Source organism: Phaseolus vulgaris, chromosome 10, assembly GCF_000499845.2.
Source record: "Phaseolus vulgaris cultivar G19833 chromosome 10, P. vulgaris v2.0, whole genome shotgun sequence".
Lineage (NCBI taxonomy): Eukaryota > Viridiplantae > Streptophyta > Magnoliopsida > Fabales > Fabaceae > Phaseolus > Phaseolus vulgaris.
In genome coordinates this window covers 35,141,791-35,163,134 of record NC_023750.2, presented here as the reverse complement: position 1 = coordinate 35,163,134, position 21,344 = coordinate 35,141,791, and the positions used below count along the sequence as shown (strand labels likewise).

Genomic DNA, 21,344 nt, shown 5'->3' with positions numbered 1-21,344 from the left:
ATAAAGGAGAAAAAGAGTGAGAATGTAAACTGATAGAGTGATTTTACAAATATATTGAATAATTATATAAATTGGAAGGTGGTGTAGACAATAAAATATATATTTTAAATAAAAATAAAAATAAGTGACATGTGTAAGTAAAAAGGATATCCAAGTATATCAAGTCAAGGACTTAATAAAAACAATCCATGATAAATTTATAAATTAAAACAAAATTAAGTCTTAAACCCTTAAAATTAAAATATGATTTAAACATGCATATTACTATTTCCTAATCCTACGCCCTATTAATAGTCAATGAGATTAATGTTACTCAATTGTTTCATTTTCCCTTTTATCAAATGCTGTGCTCTTCATATACATCTCAAAATATTCCTTCACTTTCATTCTGATCTTCTATTATTGTAATACATTTTTCCTTCTTTATCTTCTTAAAAACTCTATAAAAAAAATTCTCTTTTTTGTTGTAATTTCATTTTGGCAGTTTCTTTCTTCCCCCACAATGTTGTTCAAAGATAAAATCGTTTCTATATAAAAAATTACATTTATTTATTTTTAATTCTAGATTACCAAATCCAGTACACGGTGTAAAGACAAAATCGTTCCTATATAAAAAATTACATTTATTTTTTTTATTCCGGATTATTAAATCCAGTAAATTTTTGGATTGACACTTCCGGTAACCTCCTAGATTGGTGCTTCTAGTAATACATGAATGACAGTGTTAATCCAAAAAAAAATAAAAATGAAGAACATTCATAATTAAAAAAATCATTCTGGGTATGCCGATCCGTAATTCCAAATATGCATTCCGGTTTCAGAAATTCATAAGTGAAAAAAATCATTCCAGATCCATCAATCCGTAATAGAAATTAGGCTTCCAGATTCAGCAATCCAGAATTTAACAATTTATGCAAACTTTACTTCCAGAACACCCCTCATCTAGAAAACAACATGATTTACTTTCGGATTGATGAATCCGTAACACACTCTCAAATCCCGATTTGAAATAAAAGGTGAAAGTTAGTTTCAGAATTTATAAAATTGTGGGGGATGCAAGAAGAAAAATGCAGGGGGTGCAGGAAGAAACTGCCTTTCATTTTATATCACTATGGAGGAACATAATCCAAATTTAGAAGGCACAAACATAGATTCAGATTGATCAAAGGGTTACTGCCATAGGTTGTGGTTTATTGCTATCCTTGATCGTTGACATTGTGAAAAATGTGGCTGATGCCATCACATGCAGTCTTAGAAGCTTTAACCTTGCTATGTAAAACCATGGTTGCCACCGATGTTGATATTGACAAGTGGCAAGAAAAAATCTGAGCAACAAGATGAGTGCCGTTTAATGGACCCCTTTTGGGTGCTTTTGTTCCACTGCAAAGACTCTCTTGTGGGTGCTTCTCCTCCACCACAAAGTCTCTGTCTTTGCCACGAACAGGTATTTAGTTTAGCCTTTTTCTGTTTAGCCTTCACTTTACTTGCGTTTCTTTCTTTAGTTGTGAAAATTCTAGTGACGATAACTTAGTTTAATCGATCAATTTGTTGGTGACAACAGTGAGTTCGTGCAAGTGATTACAGAATGAGGATCTCAAACAAACTTTCACCTTTTCGAGGTGTGGATTTGAATCCCCTCACTCTCACTTTTCCCGCTTGGTGGGCAATCCTCTTGAAGAAGATGTTTTGATGCATACAGACTTGTTGATACAATACAACAGCTTGTAGTTATTTAGTTAGTTAGGGTTTTTGTTGGCACTCTGGGCATGTTGTTGACACCCATAGTATTTAGGGTGCCTGTTCTACCACTTTTCGTGAATAAGAAAATAGATGTTGAAATGGTGGTAAAAGGGTTTCAATATCATAGGCTGGGAAAAAATGTATAGGGGATTACTAGTGGTGAATATTTTTTAAAAGAAGGGGGATTAGTTGTAAAAATATTTATAGTTTGGGTACAACAATTTAATCATTTAATTAGTTTTCTCTGTTCTGGGAGTGTTGGTTAACTGTTTTTTTCTAAATTGGAAAATTTTCTTTGGATGATTTGTGTGTGTTTTGCTTCCATTATTATGTTCTGGGTCGAGTAATTGAGTTTAGGGGGTCAGGAGTTGCATTATAGATTCGTGAAGAATAAAATTTGAATTACATGTGTCTCTCTTGGACTGTGAGCTAAATCTGGTTTACTATGATATGCACGTCTTTCTAGAGAAGCAGGTAGTAAAAAGGACATTGAAGGGAAAATAACTGAAGGAAAAAGAAGAGAAAAACAGAGAAGTTAAGATGGCCAAGATTTGTTATACTGCTAAGTCAAAGGTTTGTCTATATTAAATTTACTTGTATTTTGCTTTATGTTATTCTTTGTTTTGTTGCAAGTTTGAGTCTAACAGTATTTTTTGGTCCTTTAAATTTGCAGGACATGAAGGATTTTTGGAAACAAGAAAGAGTTCAATTATTTTTCCCAAGAAAATGAAAAATCAGCATCACCAACTCAAAAAGTAACCAGATAAACCTGACAAGATTCTAGCCCAAGTCAGTGAAAACAAAGAGAAGAACTATCCAAGAACTTTGACAGTGAAGGGTGGGCCTCAAAAGGATATGAAAAACAAGGAAAGTCTCAAGCTCTAACCTTTCAAAACGTGTGAAGTGTTTCCTTTTATCTAACTCATGTTGTGCTTTGGATCTCCTAGTACCATTAGGAGTTTAGGAGAAACATTAACAAGTGACAGTAATTTTTTTTATAATTATGTTATACTAGATCTTAGGCTAGTGAATGCATGTAATCAAATACCAGGTTTCATCACCCTGCTCTAGATGGAGTTTCAGAGGCAAGATCCAATTATTTTACCAGTTTCTCTCTTTATTTTTTTAGTCAAGTTTGAATATAGTTTTCTCTTTTTGATATAGCAGTTATTCTTAGTCTTCAAGTTCTTGATCTTGTCCATCTAAAACTAATATCCAGATTATACTGTATGTCTTTTATATAGCCAGAACCAGGGAATTACATTTAGAAGAATTTGTACGGCGTAAGAGCGTACAGTGATGATAAAATAAAGTTGTCAAATTATTGGTTTTACTGTTAGTTCTGATACGATCTGTACCAAAAAAATTAGTTTTGATATTGAAACTTTACATGGTTGCTAGGTTGTTTTTAATTTTCCAACCAATCATGTCACGGTCAACTGAGTTACTGGCATTGGCATTACTTTTACAAAATTGTAGAGTTTAGTGTTTTCTACAAGTAATGATAGCTCTGTCATAAAATGAGAGATTGATCTTTAAATTTCATGTTGTTGTTGACCGAAAACTTTTAATCATCAGAAGATTGTTCATTGAAAAACTTAAGCCATAATATTGGGCAAGGGCCAATTAAATAGTGGGATTGAAGTGTGATAAAGTTTAATCCACCACTAACTTTTATTGGTATCTATGAATGATGATAAGGATCAAACTGTAGATAACTAATCCAGCAGGTCAAAGAGAATTTGCACCCTGTCAACAAATCATTCAACCTATTTTTCTACCTATCATGACAATGGTTTTAAAATAACTAAAACTTAGTATGAGTGCTTCAGTTTCATCGGATAATGCTACTCTGTAATTTCATGGCCTTACCATACATAAATGGAAATTCTCAGTGGAAGAGGTTGGGTTCATCTCCACCATGACATATTTCTACGTAAGCATCTCGCCTATAGAGGAAGTGGTTAGAGTCTTTAGGTTTCACCTATGGTCAGACCTCTGCCAACAATTTGGGTGAAGATTAGAAGTGATGAGTCAATACATAAGTGTTTGATATTTGGTTTCTCAGTTAGGTGATATTATTTAATGCTAGTGCTACACCATGTATTTGGACCTTGATCTGGTTCTTGAAATTTGACCATACAAAGTGATCTGAATGAACTTAACTCGATGCATCAAGGTGTTGGCTAGCCTGATGGGTGATCACTGGGTTCCCTAAGATCTCTCAAGTAAAAAATTATGGAAGCAGGTATTGACACGTGTCAGGTGATATTTATGCTTGTAGTCATGATTACAGATTCTTAAGATTCATGATTATGATCATATGATTCAATATGAATTTGGTAGCCAACATTCATATCATATGATGAATCATAAGTAACTTCAAATATTACTTTTAGATGGATGCATTAGTGCAATTCCATGTCAATTATACAAATTGCATTATTATCTCTTCATTGTTTTTAGTTTTGTTTCTTTTGTTTCACCATTTCTTATTAAAGAAACCAAAATGTATGATAAGTTTAATATAGATTGTTCAATGAAAGGATATATAAGGTTGACTTGGTGGTAAAAGTGGAAGTAGGGAGGGATCAGTTATGGGTTCGAATCCCCGTGCTAAGAAAACTAAATTTTGTCAATAAACAAAAAAATTGTTCAATGAAAAGAAATTGTAGGAACATTATTGAATGCATCTTACTTAAAACAAGGATTTCACAGTCACTCTTTTATGCATTGTATTTTGTTTCACTATATTTAGTCTTGTGAAGCAGAGTCTTGTCCCCAAATTATAGTAATGGGTGGTAAGATAGACTTAACAAACCTACCAAGATAGGCTTTGATACAATATTAGAAAGTGGATTTAGGCCTAATTCAACCATAGAAAATCAATTTGTAAGGTAAGTTTGCACTCACGTATATCTTACAATTTGACTATATTTGTAGTTAATGTGAGATCTCCAACTAGCGAAATGCATCATTGGGAAAGGCTAGGAACACGCTCTCTCTATTGCACTCTTTTTGACACCAGCAGGAATTGTAGGGACATTACTGGATGCATCTTACTTAAAACAAGGATTTCACACTGTCACTCTTTTATGCATTGTATTTGTTTCGCTATATTTAGTCTTGTGAAACAAAGTCTTGTCCCCAAATTATAGTAGTGGGTGGTAAGATAGACTTAACAAACCTACCAAGATAGGCTTTGATACAATATTAGAAAGTGGATTTAGGCCTAATTCAATCCATACAAAACCAATTTGTAAGGTGAGTTTGCACTCACTTATATCTTACAATTTGACTATATCTCTAGTTGATGTGAGATCTCCAACTAGCGAAATGCATCATTGGGAAAGGCTAGGAACACACTCTCTATTGCACTCTTTTTGACACCCGCATTAATTAAATTTATTGAAAATCACAAAAAAGTGTGGTACCCACCTCTTATTTAACGTTTCTCTCGCTTGATTTTGTAGTTTTCAACAAATCTCAACCAATGAAAGAGAGTGTACTAGAGAGTGTTCTTAGTGCTTCTCTATATCATTTATCATTTATATTATAGATTTTAGCTTTATTTATTGTCTTCAAATTGACAACTTTATATGATTAATGATTTGTATTAAAAACTTAGCTAAGAATTCATAATTTGAATGGAAATTTCATACTTTTGGTTTGTTTGTATCATCTAAATTAATTTCTTTGTTTGTATTTGTCAGTTAAAGTCAAATATGCATTTATTTACTTTACTCTAGAAAATTACCGAAGTTTCGGTATTAAATGCAAGTGCACAGCTTCAAACCCTAAGCCTTCTTCATCAGATCCGCCGCATCTGCTCTTTTGCTTGAGCACAAGATCTCAGTACCTAGAAAGAATCATTAAGTTCAGCGGAGTTTAGTAGCGATTTGTTGCAAGTAATTGAGGTAAGTTCCCAAGTTTCTTTATTTTTCTTTTGAAGGCTGTTCAGACACCTTTAGAGAATATTTACTTTAAGCATTTTTTGTGTTTATTTCCAAAGAAGGAGAAATATGTTTGATTGAAGATTAGAAAACATTTTCTTTGAAATGTCTTAAAAAACATGCCAAAATTTGGATTTATTTTTCATTGTCTATTTTCTTGTGTCTTCCCATCAATTGCAATCATTAGAGCCCCTCATCACTGCTACTAAACCCCCAACAAACCATCACTCCCTCCAAATTCTTTAATGGTTCCTTCACTAGCTTTGATGCCATGGTGACAATGTTTATGACTATGGCATTGTCCAGAGGACCATAAACTCTTTTCTGGAGGCTAGTTGGTGTCAAGTCACATTTTGAAGTAAGAAATGAGGCTAGATATGCCTGATAGTGGTGGGTGGTGAGCTAAAAACAAAAATTGAAATGAAAACTATTCTTAGAACATCATGTTGCATAATCAGGAGAATTATGTTATAATTAAGTGCAGATTCCATTCTATATTTATTAGGACAGATTTGTTAGTGATTTGATTTGATTTGATTTGTACAGCTTTAAACACCTATTATTTCTGGCTTTCATTACCTCTTTCAACTTGGTATCAGAGCTCCTGATCTGGGAGACTCTGCTTCTGCAATTTTTTTTTAGCAGCCTTCATTGCTGTAATTATTTTCCTTGATAGCCTTCATTGCTGTAATTATTTTCCTTGGCAGCCTTCATTGCTGCAACTTTTTCTTTTCCTTGTCTTTTCTCCATTGACCACCACCACCACCTTGCACCATTGACCGTTATTGCCACCGCCATTGACCGTCGGCGACCACCACCACCGACCATCAAAACAAGAATATGAAATGTTTGGCTAACCAAATGCCCTGTTAGTCGTTTTAAATATCAATATTAAAAGAGTTCCCTTGATAGTATAATTAATCCGAGTTGATTTGTATGAAATGGAATATAGGTGAAACATTATTTTCTCGAATCTTTTGCTGCTCCCTTTGACAATTGTTGTTAATAAGATTTTAGGTCATGGTTGTGGTCACATCTATGTTGTGTTGTGACTATTGAGGGACAAAAAAGTGATATGATGTGGTTGGAGAATCACTTCAAAATAGTGTCAGGTGATGTTAACCTTGTCTTATTTGTAAGTCGGCTTGGATAAATTTGGAGAAGAAAAAAAATTCACTCCACTTCCACAATTTTTTTATTGTACCGGTCATCCAAGTCAATTATGATTCATCACAATCTAGTCTAAAGTGGTTTCAATTAAATAAATCCTATGTTATTTATTTATTTTATGCATTTTTTATGAAGATTTTTTTTTGTTATGTAAGACACAATGTATAATAATAAAATAAACTATACATTAATCCAATATAGGATTTTAAAGAGTGAGCTATAGCCGAGTTGAATGACCCCTGCATGCTATAGGGGTTTCCATAGTAAAGTGGTTTTCTGTAGTGGTCTGAGCAGATAGGATAGGAACACCATGGGTTGATTCTATAAAAAAACCCTTTGAATAATAACATTAGGGCTTTTTTGGGGGAGAGTATAATTTTTGGATTTCAATTTCCAAAAAGGAAATCTACAAATATAAGTGTAATGAAGATGATAAAGAAGCAAACTTGGATTTAGAAGATGATGATTCCTATCAAGAAAACTTGTATTTGATTAACAGTGATATAGAACTATGTATAAACATTAAAAATAGTAGTCTGCAATTTATAGAATAAGATCAAGAATAAAAAGAAAAATAATATAGTAATTTCATAAATATATAAACTTATATGGAATCCTATTATTTCCCCATCAAAATCAGCAATCTTATGGAGATTAATTCATTCCAAGATTCATATTTATGAGAATTTAAGGAAAAGACAGATCAACATTGTTTCTGTTTGCTGTCATTGTTATCAGCAGAATGAAACATCACAACATCTATTTTTTCAGTGTTCTTTGGCAGTCAAACTTTGAATTGGCTTAGTGGTTTAATTTAGATTAATATTGATTGCTCTTCCATTGATTCAATCCTATTTATTTTTCAAGATAATTGGAGTGCTCAAGCTAGAGTTGTCTGCAGCTATTACACATATATTGGTATACATGTAATTTAATGAATTTTGAGAATGTGGTAGATCTTGTGAAGAATCAAGAATATGATCTATCCTTATGTTAATATAGTGGGTAACATAACAGTGGAAGTATGAATTCTTTGATTAGGAATTTAGTATTATCAAAGCTTTTTCAGTTGATTGTCATCCAAAGAAGGCAACTCATGTAATACAAGTTAATTGGGAACCTCCGGAGTGTGAATGGGTTAAGTGTAATACAGATGTAGCAGTTGTGAATGATGGCTTCTTGAGAGCAGCATGTGGTGGTATTTTTTGAGATTATAGAGCTGCTATAATGGGTTGTTTTTGTAATTCTCTTGGTTGGCAGATGACTTTTGAGGCAGAGCTTTTTGCCTTTATGAATGCTATTGATAGTGATAGTACAAATGCAGTTCAGGAATTTACTACTTTTACTATTGTTTCTTGGAGGCTTTTGAATAGGTGGTTAAATTGTATGACCCTGCTTAAGGAGATGGGTTTGAAAGTTTACACACACACACACACACACACACACACACACACACACACACACATATATATATATATATATATATATATAGGGTAATAGATGCGCTGACTTATGGTGGAATGTTATGCCTACTTTTCTTAGTATTGATTTTTCTAGGGACACATCAGTTACCTTTTTATAGGTTTTTTAGTTTTTGTTGATTGCTTTGGTTTCCCACACCCCTAATCATGTATATGATTTTTTTCTTTTAATAATATCTAATATGTTGTGATGATTGGTATTGTTTGGGGTCAACCTAGTTAGGATAGTAGATAGCATGGTGATGTTATTACATACTTGCTTTTAATAAAAAAAAAAAAGAGGGGCATGAATGTATGCTAATTTTATGAATAAAATTATCTATATGCGTAGAAGTTTCGTTTGGTTTCAAAACTGGACCCAAAATTGAATTAAAAATTTGTTTTTTGTTTCATTTACAGTTTTTTGGTATGATTTTTTGTGGTTTCCTTAGGATTGGCCTGCTTATACTTTAGTTCAAAATATTTCAAGTGCTATGACAACTTGAAAGTCAATGTGCAGTATGGGAGATCATACTTATTTTTAATTCATTATATTACTTCATAATGTAATCGGAAATTCAAATCAAGGGTTGTAATTTAGGTAGACCAATCAAATGCATTTGAATTTATGCTCAACATTACAGTTTTTTCCTTACAGAGTCTCTGGATCCCTCTTATTCTGATGTGTATTCAATTCATCATGTGTCATTTTTGGAAGTCTTCTAGGAATCACTTTTTATTCCCGCCTCATGTTTTTTGCATAGACAATTACTCCATGTTCACATCAGCTAGGGGGGGGGGGGGGGGGGGGATCTCAACTATTTTTTGTCTCCCTCTTAAAGTTGGTTAGAGAGTTCAGAATGTTGTGAGGGATTTTTTGTTGTTAGGAGGAGAAAACAGCTCGATTAATGTTATACAATTAAGAGGTTATTTACTAAAAGCACTTTTTAAATAATATAGTTGATTATTGTGATATGTTTAAATGTAAAATCTCCTTTCTTGCTCTCACTTAACAACTTTTTTACCCAGATATACTTCCTGTATTATACTCTCTCTAATATGGATGCAAACAAGTTCCAAATTAGTTGATTCAACAAAATACTATTGTTCGCTACTGGGTATGAAAGTTTTGGGGCTAGACAATAGAGTTGCTTGGAGGGTTCAGAATGTTGTGAGACTTTTGTGGTTTGGAGGAGAAAACAGCTTGATTTTGTTTTTGATAAGCAGAAAACAGCTTGATTAATGTTATACAATTAAGGGCTTATAGCTAAAAATGCTTTATAGACAATATATTTGGTTAATGTGATATGTATAAATGTAAAATCTCCTTGCTTGTTCTCACTCAACAATTTTTTGAATCAGATATACTTCCTGTATTATACTCTCTAAAATGGACAGATACAAGTTCCAATCAATTGATTCAAAGAAATACTATTGTCCAGTACTGGGTTTGAAAGTTTTGGTCCTAGATAGCAACTTCAGATGCCTTGCAGCTGTGTCAAGAATGCTTCATACCCTTGGATATGAAGGTAAGTGGCAGTGAACACATATTTCTAAAAGCTAAAAGCTTATATTCGGTTTAATTGCATTTGAATTTTTTGCAACCTAAATAAATTTCAGATGTTCCACAATGATTTTGAAAGTCAGTATGATTATTTGTTGTAATCAAGTGATGATAAACTAATATTTGAAAGTGAAAATGATTATTTGTAGTGAATGAAGTGAAGATAAACTAATCACATTCATAATCTTTGTGCTGTTAGTCAACAATGTTCATTGTTTGGTGAACTACCTTCACACCCGTTGTGTTTTATTAGTTTTGTTAATATTACTTTCGAGACTCCTCTGTTGTTTGTTAAACTTTTATCTCAATTCATTTAACAACACTAGGTTGTCAGTTTTATTTTGATGTTAAATGACCAATCTATCTGTTAGAATAGTTTATATTATCTTCTGAGCAATTTGTGTTGTATCTATCTGAGACTTAGTATGCTAGGGGTTTCTTTTTTTCTATTTCCTTAAGCTTCTGTGTAAGTATATAATCCTTGTAAATATATGACATGAATAAAAAGTGAGATCCAAGTTGAGATCTCTTAAACATTTTTTCACTTTAAGTTGGTATTAAAGCGGGTCGATGCCATTCTGCCTGTCGTGTATGGTGACAAAGTGTTTACCACCACTGCCTACGTCTCTGGCTGCCGTCCGCTGCTGCTGTTTGCTGTTTTCCTTCGGTGACCACTGGATTTGGAGTGCCTTTTTGAGTGAGCCCAACCCAACTGGTCATGGAAGCTAGTTCTCCTCACCCGCCACTTCTCTACACGATTCTGTAACGCGTGTGCAGTCCATGCACCGCCCTTCATTCACCGAAACATCCTCGTGTCATCATCAGTTTCATCAGCATCTTCTCCTTAGGTGGCTTCTCCCCTCTTTTCTCTGTCATGGATTTTTGTTCGAGCTATGGAACACGTATTTGTTGGACCTGGCCGCTTGATTTCTTGGTATCCAATAATTACTTTGGAAAAACTAAATGGTAAAACTTATTTATCTTGGTCTCTTTTGAACCTTGGTTTCTTGGCCAAGAATACTTGAGGTCAAAATCCAGCATCCAAGCGTAATCTTCCATATATCCTAGTTTTCCACAACCTGCATCTCACAATGCATGGCAAATCCATGGATAATTGACTCAAGTGCTTATGATCATATTTTTTATAATACGTCCTTGCTCTCTTCTATGTCTTCTCCTAAATTTCCTTACCTCATAGTCTTAGCGAATAGATCCAAAGTTGCTTCTTAGGGAATTGGTCAAGTTTCCCTTTCTCCTTCCTTCTTTAAACTTGAACTTTGTTTTATTTATAACCTTATCTCTTTAAGTCAATTAGCCATGTCTTTAAATTGTGCAATAACCTTTAATGCCAATTAATTTGTTATACAGGAGAATGGTACAAGTCGGCTGATTGGTGAAGGCATGAGTGTACATGATTGTATTATTTTGGGACTAGATCCTTTGTGTCTTGCCTTGCCTCTCCTTCTCTTAAACTTTTTCATGATTGTTTGGGTCATCCACATTTCTCAAAATTAAAACAAATGGTTCTTGACCTTAGTAAACTTCAAGTCCTAAAGTGAGTTGTGTCAACTTGGAAACATGGTAGTAAGTATCTTGCAATTCACTATACAAATCGCACGAAATGATACAGTTCATGCCTCCCATGATACGAATCGCAGGAATAATCGTTTTTGCTCCCGTATCGCAACTGTATCGTGCGAATCGTTGAATCGTTTTGTTTTGTATCAAATAATAAATTGGAATTTAAAAACCCTAATTTTAAAATTTTTACCACGTGAACCTTTTCTCCTTTGCTACACGAACCTCATCTCATCTCCTCCAACAACGACGACCATCAGACTCGTGACAGTAGGAGGCGCGGCACCAGACAACATGAACATCAGCTCTGTGAAATTGTGCAATTGCTGAGGCGCGGTGCGAGACGAAGGCATTATTTTTATTTAGAACTTCTACAACTCAGAACTTGAAAGCTCAACAAACTAGAACTAATTAAATTTATTTGTTTTTATTTTTCTAATATAGGTCCTAGAAATTTAAATACTAAGACCAATAAAAATGAAAATCCATAGGAGATGAGGAAGACATTGAAGAAGAACTTTTAATAGAAGATGAAGATGACTTGAGTGATGTAGATGTTGGAGAGGAAGATGATGAAATATGAATGACTATGATAATTACATCTTTGCATGTTTACTTATCTTGTATATTTAATTACATGTTACATTTGTTAATGTTTATGAATCTTATGATTCACGATTCAGAAAATCAGCTCTCCGATACACTATTTGTATCTCGATTCAACTACCATGCTTGAAAACATGTTGGATCCTCTTTTACCAAGCGAAACGAGTCAAAATGTAAATATGTTTTTTCTATCATTCACTTGACATTTAGCGTCCAAGTTGCATTACATTTTTTGGATTTTGATATTTTGTTACCTTCATTGATGAATACTCTAGATGTACTTAGTTTATTGATGAAAGATTTTTCCGAATTTTTGTCTATAAATCTTTCTTGAATGAAATAAAAAATCAATTTGGACAAGACATCAAAATACTTAAAAGTGATAATGCTAAAGAATATTTATCTTTTGAATTTTTTGTTATTTTGAGTTCTGTTTGATCGTCCATTTCGGGGTGATATGCAATGCTCATCTTCAGCGTCGTCCCTTGCAACTTAAATAATTCTTTCCAAAACAGGCTTAGAAATGTTGAATCTCTGTCACTTACGATAGATGTTGGAATGCCATGCAATCTCACTATCTCCTTCAAACACCTCCGTGATAGTTCTAGCTGAATACGGGTGTTTAAGAGCGATAAAATGACCATACTTACTAAGGTGATCCACTACCACCAAAATTGTGTCCTTCCTGCATGATTTAGGAAGTCTGATAATAAAATCCATACTTATCTCCTCCCAAACTGCTTTAGGAATTGGTAAGGGTTGAAGTAGTCCTTGTGGCGAACAAGCTTGATATTTATTTTGTTGGCACACCGCACATGCGTGGATATAGTTAATGATAGTCTTCTTCATGCCCATCGAATGCAGCGACTAGGCTATTCTTTTGTATGTGCGAAAAATTCCTGAGTGTCCACCCATTGGTGTAGTATGGTATTCGTGTAATAACCTGGGAATCCAACTCGAGGATGCCGATAACACCATCCGACCCTTGTAATGAAGTCTCCCATTTTTCAGGGTATAATTCCCGTGTGCCTCAGAATTGCTTCTTAATTCCTCCATGATCTTCTTTAAAATACGGTCCTGCTGATTTTCTTCTTCCACTAATTCAATGTACCTCCAATAAGGTTTGGACAAGACATTGATCTCCACTGCTCCTTCTTCCTCTTCCTCCAATCTTCGTGACAGAGCGTCTGCCACCGTATTGGACGCTCTAGGTTTGTACACAATGTCAAAGTCATACCCCAACAACTTTGCTAACCAACTCTGTTGGTTTTGGGTGGTGATTCTAAGTTCAAGTAGGTACCTTAGACTCTTTTGGTCTGTGTAGACCGTGAATTTCTGTCCTAGCATATATGGTCTCCAGTGCTGAATGGCTAACACCAAAGCCATTAATTTTTTTTTCGTATATTGACTTTGTTAGGGAAGTTTCGGCCAAAGCTTTACTGAAAAAAACAATTGGTTGTTTTTTCTGAGATAGCACCGCTCCTATGCCTGTTCCAGACGCATTGCATTTGATGCAGATAGGTTGGCTGAAATTTGACATCATCAACACCAGGGCTGTTGTGACTGTTGTTTTCAACTGTTGCATGGCTTCCGTGCTTTCTGCTGTCCACACAATTTCCCTTTTTTAGCAACTGCGTCAGGGACCTGACCATTCTTCCATAGTTATAAATGAATCTCCTATAGACCCCATAAGGCCCAAAAATCCTCTTAAAGCTTTCAAAGATTTGGGTATTGGCCACTATAAGATGACTGAAATTTTCTAAGGATCCATTTGAACCCCTTGTCCCAAAATGACGTGTCCCAAATACTGCACCTCTTGCTTGCCAAATTCACATTTCTTGTGATTTGCGTAGAACTGGTGGTGTTGCAGAGTCTTTAGAATCGACTCCAGGTGTGTCAGGTGTTCCTCTCAGGTTCTGCTGTAAATCACAATATCATCAAAGAAACCAAAACAAACTTCCTCAAATACGCATGTAAAATGCCATTCATGGTGCACTGAAAAATGGCAGGCGCATTAGTTAGTCCAAAAGGCATAACTAGTGATTCATAATGACCATGGTGGGTACGAAAAACGGTCTTTTGTATATCTGATTCATGCATGCAGATCTGGTGATACCCTGCCCTCAGATCCTCCTTGGAAAAATAGTGTGCCCCATACAATTTGTCTAACAATTCTTCTATCACCATAGGAAATTTATCCGGGATGGTTGCCTTATTCAAGGCCCTGTAGTCCACACAAAATCTCCAGCTGCCATCCTTCTTCTTTACGAGGATCACCGAACTAGAGTAAGGACTATTACTTGGTCTGATTATCCCGATCTTCATCATTTCCTCAACCTGTTTCTCTATCTCCGTCTTCAGCAAATGGGGTTATCTATAAGGTCTCACATTGATAGGACTACCCCTGCTTTAATCGGAATTTTATGGTCAATCTCTCTGTTGGGTGGTAGTTGTTTGGGTTCTTCAAAAACCCCCTCATACTCCTTCAAGACGTTGTTCAAACCCGCTGTTTGTGACAATGTTAACCCAGTGAGCTCCTGGATACTCCTGGACTGATTTGGGCTTGACTGGTCAACGCTTTCTATTCCCCATACAAGGGACACAGCTTCGATCTCCTCTTTTTTGAGTGCTTTCGGAGTCACCAACGTTCTGGCTAACTTGTGGTCTCCTCTGATGTGCACCTTTTTACCTTCAATGCAAAAATTCATGGTTAACATCCTCCAATTTACTTTCACTTCCCCCAAAGTTGCCAACCATGCCACCCCCAGTATCACGTCCGCCCCCTAGCTCAAATAGGAAAAAGGTCTCCTTGATCATATAGTTTCCCAGATGTACCTCTACCTCAGGACAACACCCACTTGCTGTCTTTTTATGGCCATTCCCTAGCCTCACATTATACGTTGGTGTGGGTTCCACATGTAATCCCAACTGACTAACCAACGCTGCAGAGATGAAATTGTGACTAGCCCCACTATCAATTAACATCATTGTTGTTCTACTTTTCACTGTCCCTTGTAATTTCATGGTATGAGGTTGTGTTAGACCCCAGCAGAAAAAATGGACAGATCCATTTGTCGATACTCCCTCTCTTCTTCATCATCTAAATTCTCCTCAATTTGCCCCAACAACCCATGATTTTCCTCCGTCGGGCCTCCCTCATCTTCTACATAAATGATTACCCTCAAATTCTTCTTGGACAGGGATGCCCTGGACTGTACACCCCTCCACAGTGGAAGCATCTTCCTTCTTCCCTTCGTCTCACATACTCCGGGTAGGGGAGTGTCTTGGACCCCTTGTTCCTTGAGCCTTCCCTTGGCCGAACCTCTGCTTGAGGAGGAAGTCTCCTTTCTTGTATTGCTAGCCACACTAGAGGACATCGGCCCACTGTTTCCCCTATACAATTCTGTGCGGCCTGTTATTCTCGAACGCCCAAACGAAGCCGTATTCCTGTACCCACTGCTGCCACCTTTTTCTTCATTGAAGGCCTCCTTAACATCTAAAGCAATCTCCATTGCTCTCATCACCTCTTTAGGATCATGGGGTCTGATCTGGTTCCAAATCTTGGGTTGTAATGTAACAAAAAAATAACCCAGCAACTTCTCCTTCCCTGTCTTTGGCGCTTGTGAGACTAACCCCTCAAATTCTTGAATGTAATCCTCAACTCTCCCGTTCTGTTTGAGTTTGGCCAGCTTCTCAAAAACGGATCTCTTTTCCTTTCCCCCAAACCTCCGATTCAATGCCATGGAAAACTCCTCCAAAAAATGGTTCTTGGAATTCTTTCTCCAAAAAGTGAACCAAGAACTGCCTTTGCCTTCCATGCTGATGAAAGCCAGCTGCAACCTTCCCGGGTTGAGACATTCTGCACTTCGAAAAAAATTTCGGCTCTGGCCAGCCACCCCATCAGGTCCACTCCCTCAAAAATAGGTAATTCCACCCTCCTGGACCACGGTTTCAACTCTCCTTCCTCGTCCACATCCGATTTGTTCTCGTGCCTGGACCGGTCTTCCCTTCTTTCTTCCCCGTTCACCGAGCTCTCTCCTCCGTCAGACAATTTGTCCCCCTTCTTGAGGTTCTGCAGCATTTCCTTTATGTCCATAATTCTCTCTTTTAACCCGTTAATGTTTGCCCTCATTTCCGCTGTCAACCTTCCTTGTTCGCTGGTTAATTTCTCCAACGCAACTGTCCTCTGTTCCATCCTCACTTCCTTCACCTCTGACTTCCTCTTGGATCCGGCAAGTCGGACCAAATTGTTACGAACCCAAAACAAGCAACCAAAGATACGCCAAGAACACATAGAAATACTGAATAACCTTTGTTTATTTCTACAGACTGTACAATTAGAACTTTCACAAAGGAAACAATTATTCCTTTCACACTGGACTTCTCCTGTCAACAAAACTATAATAAAAAAATCATCCCACTTCCCTAAACCGGTTGGTCTTTATTTAAAGACCAACCTTAACCAACTAACTAACCACTCCCTTAACCTTTATTTTTTACATTTCTCCTATAATACACCTTCCATGTCTTTTCCTTATTTTCTGTCCTAACAGAAATGGAAAATTGAAATTTTGGTTTCCGGTACTGAAATGGGTTTAGTAGGGTTTGAAATTTATGAGCTTGGAGCTTGGGAGTTCAAAGGGTTTTTTTGTGGGAAGATGAAATGATCATGGAAGGTGGGAGATGCAAATGTGGAAAACTCTCACTAGTCTCCATTTTTATGATATTTGATATTCTGGGTTTTTGGAAACTGATTAAAGAAGGGATGGAGGCAATTTTGAAAGAAAAAAAGAAATGTAACACAACACATGGCAATCATGTTTCTTTTTCTCTTTACAGAACAAATGCCGTTTCAACTCTAGGGGTGAACTCTAACAAAAATCAATCAATTAAGGAAGGAGTGTTTTGAAGGTTCAGAAAAAGGAGTGTCAGACTGAATATTAACAAAACAAAAGTGTTGCGAGTATAATTTACTCTTTATTGTTTAATACAAAGGTAGACTATATTAATAGATTGTTTCAATTGGGCTAGTCAAGATTTTAAATTGTGGTTTGCAACTGCATTTGTAAATAAGGTTTTAAGATTTTGCAATTGTAAATACAAAATTAAGGTTTTGGAAGTCCCACTGAAATGCAAAGAAAACACTAGAAGGGGTTCTGAATAATGTGTTAGTATAGAGATAAAACTTAACAGCTTTTTCAGAACAAATATAAGTTCAGAAAGTGCTAAGGACTGCATCCAGGGGTTCTAAAAAACAATAAGAAAAACCAAGCACAAAATTCAACTTCTTTTATACTAGTACACTTAACTTGAGTCAAATCCAATTCTCCTTAAACCTGAAAAGGGTTCATTGATCAAAAGCTGATTAATATCTTAATATCAAATAATATCTAATTATATATAATAATATCTAACACAAACAAATGTTTTGTTCTCTTCTATTCTTGATCTTATGAGACTCCATTTTATACCACCTGAAAAGGGGACAGTTGGGATCAACAATATTTGTGCTTTTCTTGAAATAACAAGTGATCTTGACGTGGTATCTTGTGCAAAGGAGAAAGAGTGTTTGACTTTCTGGTGAATGGCAGAGCTTGTTTCCACTACTTAATACAGCAACAACTATGTCATAGCCAACATCTGTTTTGCAAGAATTAGAGTCGAGTTGCACTTTTGGTTTGTCGGATAATATACATTGTGCGTACATGGATCTTTCTCTTGGGAGATTATCGTATGATTTGATTACATATTGTTGTATAGCAAAGTTGTTTTTAATTTTATTAGTTGGTGCAAAAACTATGAAGGTGTTATTTCCTCATAGTTAATGCACTTCACGTTATATAATTATTGTTTTGGATTGATTTATATTTAAACTTTTCCAACTTTCTTGTACTACTAGTTGTGACCGCTTCACTTGCTTCTGAGGCATTATTCATTGTTGAGGAGAAGAGGAATGAGCTTAACCTTGCACTTATTGAGGTTCACTTACCTGACATGGAAATAGGTTTGCTGACTCAGAAAATAAGAGAATTATCAACCATGCCATATTTCCGTTAAGTTCTCAAATTGTCTTTGGCTTGTTTTACTTGTAACCACAAATGTCATTCATGATTTCAATCTTTAACTGACACTGTCTGTTCATTATTTCTGTAGTTATGACTGCTAATAATAACACTCCCACGGAGCTGTTAGGATCTAAACTGTATTTTCAAAAGCCACTTAAGATTTCTGATCTAAGCAGTCTCTGGAAGTATGTCTTGTGGCAGATAGAAGATGGAAGAATTGTAACTGGGGGTGTAGAGGGCTTTGGGGGGATTCAGTCACAGGAAATTATTGCAAACAACAATAGAGAATGTCAGTCATTCATGAACACAGGAGGACAGACTCCCCGGAGTGTAATAATTGAAGAACATAAACATAAAATAGGTGGAAAACAAAGTGAATCATTAATGCTGGGTAGGAAGAGGCTTAGCCGGACTCATGATTCACATATGAATTTCTTCGGAGGTGAATTGGCTGGAACCAGTGGTAAGTTTGGACTTGATTTTATTTATTTATTTGCCATTTCTGCTGTAGCTGCCCGCTATAAGAGTAACACTTGCTGTCTTGTGAAAAGCTCCACCAAATCAAAGAAACCAGCTTAGGAATGTACCAGGACTTGCAATACAGAACATTGAAAGCCATTTCCAGGTTTGTTCTTTTCAAGGGTGCATGTGTCCTTATTTAACTCTTTTCTAGAAATTCCCTTTTACGTATGCAGCCTTATACCATGGCCTGTGAGTGAAGAGTTTGTTTTTGTTATTGAATCCATGATCACCAAGTCATATGACAGCAACTTTACTGCTGCATCAAGGTATTTCAAAATACTTGAAGTTAGTTGTGTTTATTAAAAGTGGGCAATGTGGCTTCAGTTTTATTTCATTTCCTAGTTTTATGAAGCTGCTAAATACTATAGTTTGGAGTTTTGTTTCAAAATTGATTGTGTTCAGGAAAGTGAGGAGGTTATGCAGTTAGTTACAAAGTATTCATAGATCTTCTCAGGGATTATAGTGGCAAGATTATCTGCAATAGTAAGGAAATATAATAGGGAAAAAGCCTTCATGTTTCTTCGCATTTTTCTCTCTTGTACAAATTTTTGAAGGGGAGACTTTTGGATGACAGCATTTTCTCCTTTCCTTTTTCACCATTCAATATTCAATGACAGAAGCATACTCTCTTTCTCTCTCTAAATTTTCATACTCTATTTCTAGATTTGCAACTTATATTTTTAGATTCCTATATGATTTAGCTGACGCAGCCCTAGTAATTATTTCACCACACTGCAAGTTAGTCTCCACTTGTTTAAGCATTATGATGTTGTATTTGAATCATAACCTATATGTATATTTATCTATTTCAGCAATATTTGGAACAAGCTAATCCAATTCAACAGTACAACAATGTACATTCATCTGATTTGAATATGGGATTGCAGCATCTGTTTCAGAATTACAATGATAGCAGGAAAAGGCGTCAATTGCACAACCGTCATATTCATATCTGTGATTGCATGCATCGGCATTCTCTACATAACCCTTTACTTGATTTTCTAAATTCAAGTGATCAGACATCAACTTTCGGTCAAAATCGATTCTATCTACAGCAGCGGGAACCATATGGTGCTGCACGCTACACATCTGGCTCTGGTGAATTTATGAACAATGTTAGTGGGGTCCAAGGGACTGAAAATGCTATGGATGGAAAAGTTTTCAGTGAGGACACATGTATCTATTGTGTGGATGATCTTTCAGTACAAAGTGAAATGGATTTTTCAACACTGTTATCCAAGGACATGTGCCAACAATTTCCACCACCACTTCCCATTCCTCTTTTACCATCAGATGGAAAAGAACATGGCATTTCTGGGGCCAAAACAGATGAAATTTTTTACCCTCCTAATGGAACTCAGAAGTTTAGTGATGAGGATTTAAATATCTGCTTATCAATGTATAATCCCTGGTACGAATATGCATGTATCTTCATGATGTTACATTTTCTTTGGTTCCTATTATCATTTAGGCTATTCTCCTTTCTTATCCTTTTTTTTTTGTTGACTTGTGTAGAGAATTGCTGAGTAATGCTGTTGCTTGAAGCTGTGGAGGACTTAAGAAAATAGAGTTTATATGATGATTTGTAGGTCTTTTTTGTACTTTTGGATATAGAATTGTCTTATCAGAAGTCATACTCATTTTCATTTTAGTATGTTTGAGAATTTGTAGGCTTCACTAACTGAAATGTTTGATTGACCATATTAATTATCTTTAATGACAAACTTGTTTTTATTTTCTTGAAGCATTTTCTGAAATGCTATTTCAAATGAGGACTTGGGTTTCATACCTGTATTTTTTTTTCTAAGTGTGGGTTTAGGGTTTATTAAATATACATTTTGCTTTTGTTTTACCTTGAAAGGATTTTATCATTCCATTCTGTCTTTTATTACTTGTAGATATTATTTTTATGTTTATTTCATCTAACACTTGTAATTTTACAATTTAATAAATTAGTATAACAGTTTTTAACTAAGAATTTTAAATCTATTTCACAAGGTAGATAATCCTTATTAAACTTTGAAGAATTAAATTGAAGTACCAGATCAGTTAATTGTTTCTTATGCTCGTGAAATAAATTTATAAATAGAACAGTTTCTTTTAGTAATCCCATACTTTCTTTTTGCTCCTTCATAATTGTAGAGGTTCTCTATAATTCAAAAATTTATCTGTAATTCAGAATTATAAAATATATTTTATATTATACAATTCAAAGATTACTCTAGACTTCGTAATCGTGTAATGTAGAATTTATTTCTGAATTCGAAAATATATTTTAAAGTGTATTATTTAAAACATATTTTTCAATTTTACAATCCAAACATTTAATTTATAAGCAATTTAGACTTTTTTTTAATACGTACAACAATCATATGTGACGGTGAAAATGGTCCTAGCTTTTATGACAAATCTAGAATTGGGGTTCAACTTTATATGCATCTAAGAAGTTTATAAGATCATCTCTCATTAATTATGGAATATATTTTTAATAAAATAATCCTTTCTGAAATTAATGAAGAATGTTTCAAGAAATTTGTTAGTTAAATGATGTAACACCACTAGAATTCAAAGGCCTAGTAAACATTTAGACTCACCATTACATAGGTTTTGTTCATTTTGTTTTTATACATTTTCTTTATAGCATGACATTGTGATGTTATTTACTAGCATTTACTAAAATATTATT

At 35.1% G+C, this 21,344-nt stretch overlaps 1 protein-coding gene across 5 annotated transcripts; it reads left to right on the top strand.

The window, feature by feature from the left end:
* The first annotated feature begins 1,127 nt into the window (after positions 1 to 1,127).
* Positions 1,128 to 20,402, top strand: LOC137818925 (two-component response regulator ARR14-like). 5 transcript variants are annotated; one of them, XM_068622586.1, is made up of 9 exons: positions 1,128 to 1,444; positions 1,562 to 2,313; positions 2,414 to 5,657; positions 9,686 to 9,852; positions 17,971 to 18,123; positions 18,225 to 18,599; positions 18,688 to 18,761; positions 19,471 to 20,069; positions 20,174 to 20,402. In XM_068622586.1, coding segments are annotated over exons 4-9 (1,341 nt in total). In that variant the 5' UTR covers positions 1,128 to 1,444; positions 1,562 to 2,313; positions 2,414 to 5,657; positions 9,686 to 9,713; the 3' UTR covers positions 20,175 to 20,402. The 5 variants fall into 5 exon arrangements, with proteins under 5 accessions (XP_068478687.1, XP_068478686.1, XP_068478688.1 ...); XM_068622585.1 differs by having other exon boundaries at positions 9,353 to 9,852; XM_068622587.1 differs by having other exon boundaries at positions 2,207 to 2,313; positions 2,414 to 9,852.
* The last annotated feature ends 942 nt before the right edge of the window (positions 20,403 to 21,344 follow it).